General features: G+C 35.4%; 1 protein-coding gene across 1 annotated transcript; it reads right to left on the reverse strand.

The window, feature by feature from the left end:
• Window positions 1-294: 294 nt before the first annotated feature.
• On the reverse strand, window positions 295-4,652 carry LOC11414269 (bifunctional monothiol glutaredoxin-S16, chloroplastic). The gene is made up of 2 exons (XM_003604673.4): window positions 4,189-4,652; window positions 295-1,088 (listed from the first exon to the last, which is right to left on the reverse strand). Exons 1-2 carry the CDS (start codon window positions 4,624-4,626, stop codon window positions 585-587), a joined length of 942 nt encoding a protein of 313 aa, XP_003604721.3. The 5' UTR covers window positions 4,627-4,652; the 3' UTR covers window positions 295-584.
• Between the last annotated feature and the right edge of the window lie 1,553 nt (window positions 4,653-6,205).

The following is a 6,205-nucleotide window of genomic DNA, read 5'->3' on the forward strand; positions in this document are numbered from 1 at the left end:
TCATAAAAAAATGTAAAAACAATTCTTATTGGATAATGATTATAGGAAAAATAAAAAGGAGAACAAATTCAATGCAATTTGCATTTAATTTTACTTTGGAAAAAATGATTTTTTTTTTTTAAAAAAACATAATAATAGTATAAAAGTTGGTCTTTTTTACTTATATTTTAGGACAAAGAAAATGAGATTTTTTTACTTATAATTTAGAACAGAGAGAGTATAAAATAAAATAAAGATTATTTAGACCATATATAAAAAAATATTGTGTATTGGTGCAACATCTTTTTCTTTCAATGAAAGCAGAAGGACGGATTCGTTAGTGCCCGTCTTGACATTAATATACCATCAAAAATATTACTAAGAGTTGAAGTGTTAAAACAATACATTATTAGGCTCGTTATTAGCCAATAAAATATACATATAATTATTTAATTTTTCTTTCTACCCTTGAATTTAATTTAAAAGATTAATACAACAAGATGTGACCTGCATTTCTCTTCCCATAATCTTCCACACATTCTACTCCTAGCTAGTCCCTCATTTCAAAAGAATGTCTAAAATTGCAGGTTCACCGGCGCAATTAATTACTTTTTGAACAAACCAGCCACTTCACCTTTCTCATTCATGGAGGTTAATATATCACAACCACCAACAAGTTCACCATTCAAAAATATCTGAGGGAATGTAGGCCAATTGCTATACTTTTTAAGTGTCTCCCTCAACCCATAGTTGTAATCTTCATCCAATACATCTACACTCTCATAATCTACTCCTTCCTTTTCAAGAATGCCTATTACCTTCTGAGAGAATCCACATAACGGCGCACTTCTGGATCCCTTGATGAATGCAACCACCTTATTCTCTTTTACCAACTTGTCGACAAGCTCTTCAAGAGGGACAGTTAGCTGCACGTGACGACCAGGTGTTAATCGAAGATCGGCCTTCTTCTTAGGTTGTGGTCTTACCCAAGTGGCGTTTCCGGATTCATTTCCAGGTGGAACTTTCCCAGTGATCTTTATGTGTTCTTCCATCCAAGACTTCCATGCTTGGGTCAAAGATTCTCTGTCAGGTTCATCCACTACCCCAACCTATAGCAGACAATTTCACAATGAATAAATCATCATAAGGAAAGTAATATTTGGAGATTTAGAGCATGGTGATCTTGATCAGAATAAAAAACAATGCAAGAAAAAATTTCTGAGAAAAAGCAATACTTTTTAGCAGATCATGTCACTTCCAAATACTGTTTGTTACTATATTACATATGTAAATGTTTTCAATAATTTTAGAATATCGAAAAAATACATTTGGCTTGTGACGTGTTATACTTGGTACATGTTTGATTTCACATTTGAAAAGTCTCAAATCATGATCTAGATAAAAGCATGTCGCTTTTAGCTTTTGCACAAACCATTGTTTGGGAATTTCAAACACAACCAATCACGGCAACTCTTGGATAGATTCAAGTGTGGAAAGACACAGCTAAAAAGCAATTCCGGGTTACAGCAGCACACTCTTTCAACACTCTATTTCATTGGGTTCTGACGGAACTAAATTGTGCCCACTTATTGCATTGAAGTCTCCTTTGGCATTTGACAAACCATACAAAAAAGCAACTCCACAAACAAATCAATCACAGCAGTTTAACAGCACAAAACTCTCAATCAGGTAAAGATCCCTAGAACCGCTACACCAGAAATATTCGACCGTGGAAAATGAGACTGCCACGACAGAACTGGAAACACGGTGAAAACTTACTCCCAGCACCGACTGCAAAACAGAATTACACTGACAAACCTCCAACGTGCAGATAGAATTAAGCCAAGCCCCTGCTAACATCGCACCATCTCGCCCATAACCCAGACATCAACAAGCAAACAAGCAGGGACACAACCAACACCCGGCCAAGCAATACCAGAACACACAAGGGCTTAACTCACTGCTCCAAAGCAAATCCATAGGGTTTAAATGCCACCGGTTAAGCAAAAAGCTAAAACCTTTAAGCTTGCTCTAGAAAATCCTCCAAGCTAAAATTTTGGCTTCCTCCACCAACTTCTCACAACTAAAATCTTCATGCCTAAAACCATTGCATTCCTAGTTTTCCAAATAGTCGTGACATTGGAGAACAAAATTAAAGCCAACTTTTCACACCTTCTGACCTCGCACTAAGATTGTCCTTAGTTGGAAGCCTATTTTGGATTAATCGTGGAATAATCGTGTTCCAGACGTCGTCGGCCCACTCCATAACCACTTCATCTTCATTCCTCAGAAAAAGGTATGCCTCTTTAACTGTGTATCTCAGGTCTCTCCCTTCTCCCCACTGGGTCTATCATTCTCCCCCTCCACTTTTTAACACCTACAGCTACCGCTTGACATACCTCCTTCAACTCTTCTTCCCAATGAAATAGCCTCCTCCTCCAATTCCAATTCACCACTCTTGATCCATTCTTCTCTGCAGCCATGTCTTCAGAAGAGATCCCCCTATCCAATGATATATCATAAAGTCTCCTAATTTATTAAATAAAGTATCGCCATCAATCAACATAACCGTCCAAAACATAGTATCTCTCCTATCTCTTATGACCTTCTAAAATTCTCCTCGAACCACCCTGTACCACCAGGTCCCGGTATCAACGATATAGACCTTAAACCCCTCCACCAAACCGAACCAGTGTTTCTTACCACCTTCAAACTATCACCGTATCTATTAGTTAGAACCAAATTTTGGCATTTGTCTTTTAGCCTTATTTTCTAAACAAACAGACATAAATAAGTGTCAATACACAACTTTGCTTCTATTTCCTAGTACTTGAAACCATGTTTCAATTACTATTCCTGTTTGAAATAACATTTTTAAGAACTTCCAGTTTCATCCATCAAGAATAACATAGTAAAAAGAATCATTTGTTTCTCTTTTATTTTGACTATACTATGTTCCTAAAACCACCGACATATTCTTTCCTTTCCTTATGAAATACTATATAAGAAAGAGTGCCTAATAATATCCTTTACATTACCCTTGTAGAGAAGTAAAGGCAGAAGCCAATTCCACTTCAGCATGTTGCTTTCCCTTATTACTAAAGGCGCCTTAAATACTCTCTTAGCCTAGTTGCACTGGGAACCATAATGTGGCTGATAGCCTTCATCATAGAAAATGAACTTAAATCACTGCCCATTTTCTTATAATAAGCAGAGCTCCTGTTTCTCTTTTCCTTCCATCTATGAAGCACAGATACTCCATAGATTAGGCGTGTCCCGGGGTCCGATATGTATCGTGTCCGACACCAACACGACACCGACACATATTATTGCATTGAATTATGTCATTATCTCAAATTATAATATGTGTCAACATGTCCATGTCCATGTCCATGTCCGTGTCCGTGTCATGTCCGTATCTGAGTTTGTGCTTCATAGCCTTCCATCAACATCTACTCTAAGAGGATTTTACAGATGCACATCCTATGCAAGAAACCGCCCTTTCTTTAACCCTGAGAGTGTATATCCCCTCAATTCTATAAACAAATCAAGGGGCTCAATTATTCTTTGAGAAGACACTAACTAATAGTAACTAAGTTCGTATAAATGGGAAGTGAAGTCATTGAAACTAAAAAAGACATCATCATTAAGCTGCTCCCACAATGAAATTGGATCAAAGTCAAAACAATCTCTATCATGACCAAACTCCGAAATTAAGGATGTGATTTTATGATGCAATTTTTTTAATTTTTTCTCTTCCAATTTACAATTGAGTAACCAACTCTTTAAGACTATTATACACCTACTGCAATAAAATTTACAAACTTGTGTATTTCAAAATTCAGGTTTCAATATGTATAAAAGTTTACACCAATTCAAAATTAACTCAATATATAAACTTTTGAAATATGTAAAAAATAAATAAAACATCTTATCATAAACTTATTTTTGTTTAAATCTTATAAGATTTTAAAATAATAAATCAATATAAATAGTTATTCAAATCAACAAAAATCACATTTCATCTCTAAAAAAAATCACATTATATCTAAAATTATCAACAATGTAAGTGCATCTATCCTCAAGCTACATTAATGCCATAAATTGTTCTAAACAATTATTTCATTTAATTTAGAATAAATAAATAAAATGAGAATAAATAACTGAAAATTTATCGATAACACTTCAATTCAAAACTGAGAATCTTACCTTAAAGGAACCACAAAGCTCTGGCACCGATTTCCGGTGTGCCAAAACAGTAGCAGCAATATTACGCGACAATCCGATGAACTGAAGCTCGCCGTTTTTGTCATAAACGGCGTAAACTCCGGCACCAGACGGGAGTTCTTCTCCGGTGAGTCCATCGTTTTCCGGTGACACAGTCACCGGTGAAGTATCGGCGAGGTTTTTCACTGCCATGGCGACGAGCCATGACTGAGGCTTTCGGGGATGGTAGGGTTTGAGGGAAATTGGGCGTAGGTTTGTGGAGGAGTTGGGGTGGAAATTGAGTGAAAGGGTAGGGGTATTTTGGGGAGAAAAAGATGGGAAATGATGATAAGAGAGGAGTTGTGTTGAAGAAAGGTTGATGATGGTAGCCATTGATGAATGGTCAGTTGAGTGAGTTAGAAGAAGTGAGAAGCATAACATAAGTCAAGTGTCGTATAAGATTATAGGAAACTAATTTTTGTTAAAAAAAAATTAAAAAGTAGAGCAATGTCGTTTAGTCATTTAATATTAAAAAACAGAAAAACAAGTTAAGTAATTCATTATCTAATCCAACTCAATTCAAAAATTGGTGGGTTTGCTTAAACCGACCAATTCTCAGTTGGTATGAATTCTGGCCACCACCAAAAAATCCGATAGTATAATGGGTGGTTATTTTACCTCACTTAAACCGGAGTAATCCTAAATGGTTTGGGTTTCGGGTTTGACCAAACCGGCCCACGTATACCACTACTTATGATAGTATTTTCTTCGTCAAATGCATCTACAGATCCTTTAAGTTTTTCGTTTTTTCCAAAGTGGTCATTTAAGTCTCAAACAAGTCTTTTTGGAGGAAGATTGTGATGATTCAGATGATAGCAACGAAGAGCATTATCCACCATTTGTCATGCCTAAAAAGATGACTAATTTTAAGTGGATACTAGGAGCCAGATTTGGTACCAAAAATGAGTTCAAGGAAGCAATTACCAACTATGCTATCTACAATAGGACTTGTTTGAAACGATTCAAAAACTAAAATGACTTGTTTGGGACTTTTGAAACTTAAAGAACCACTTTGGAAAAAACGAAAAACTTAAAGGACCTTTAGATGCATTTGACCTATTTTTTTTTTCTTTTTGTTATGGGGTGTGACAATTTTCTTTGTAGTTGCTTGCTTGTAAGGTCTGATTAATTATAACTTTTTTCAGAGGCTGAGTAATTATAATTGTGTATGTATTAAGTACAAATGCTAAAAATATATTCTAGTTTTTATGGACTACAAAGTATGTGGATTCTATGGTGAAGGTTCAATTAAGTCTCTCATCGATGGATCATAAACAAAATACCGTTTGATTTAATTAATGGCTCGGATTTACTAAAACAAAAATGAGAACAATTTTAGATTTCTACACACAATCATGTCCCTTTCCGTTTCTCGTCCCCATCACATTCCTCTCTAACCAAAAATTCTGCAAAAAAATGGCTGCCACCATAAATTCTTTTGACCAAGACACACTAAAACAAACATAATGCATTAAGCCTTAATTGATGATGGTCATGTGAAACGTGAATCTGAACTTGCACCTCTTTTTCTTTTATTAATGAGTATTTTATATGCTTCTTGAAACAGTGCCAAAAAAATTTCAATAAACCAATTTGAGTTAGAATTTGTTGCACGTAACCACCTCCTTGATTTCATTCAATGCATACATATTTGATATTTAAAAGAATTGAACTTTTCATCTTCATAATTTCAAAAAAAAGATGAAATCTTGAATGTGTTCTTCGTAGCATCGGATGGAATTGGAACAACAAATTTAATATTTTAGTTGAAAATAATATTTCACGAGATATAATGTTGGTCTAACACTCAAGAGTGAGAGGAAATATGCCGATATAAAGTAGAAGGGAGGGCTTGTGCAAAACCTGGAACTAAGAGGATGGGAACGGGTGAGAAGATGGGAGAGGAGACAAAAAGATCTGATGCATAGAGTGCATAATAGAATTTGTGTGCTTGATTGAT

Source organism: Medicago truncatula, chromosome 4 (assembly GCF_003473485.1).
Source record: "Medicago truncatula cultivar Jemalong A17 chromosome 4, MtrunA17r5.0-ANR, whole genome shotgun sequence".
In the NCBI taxonomy this organism is placed as follows: domain Eukaryota; kingdom Viridiplantae; phylum Streptophyta; class Magnoliopsida; order Fabales; family Fabaceae; genus Medicago; species Medicago truncatula.

Coding starts and splice junctions, on each gene's coding strand:
- LOC11414269 (XM_003604673.4), bottom strand. CDS start 4,626: ATGTTATGCTTCTCACTTCTTCTAACTCACTCAACTGACCATTCATCA. Junction 1,089..4,188: donor AGCTTTGTGGTTCCTTTAAG/GTAAGATTCTCA, acceptor TGTCTGCTATAG/GTTGGGGTAGTGGATGAACC.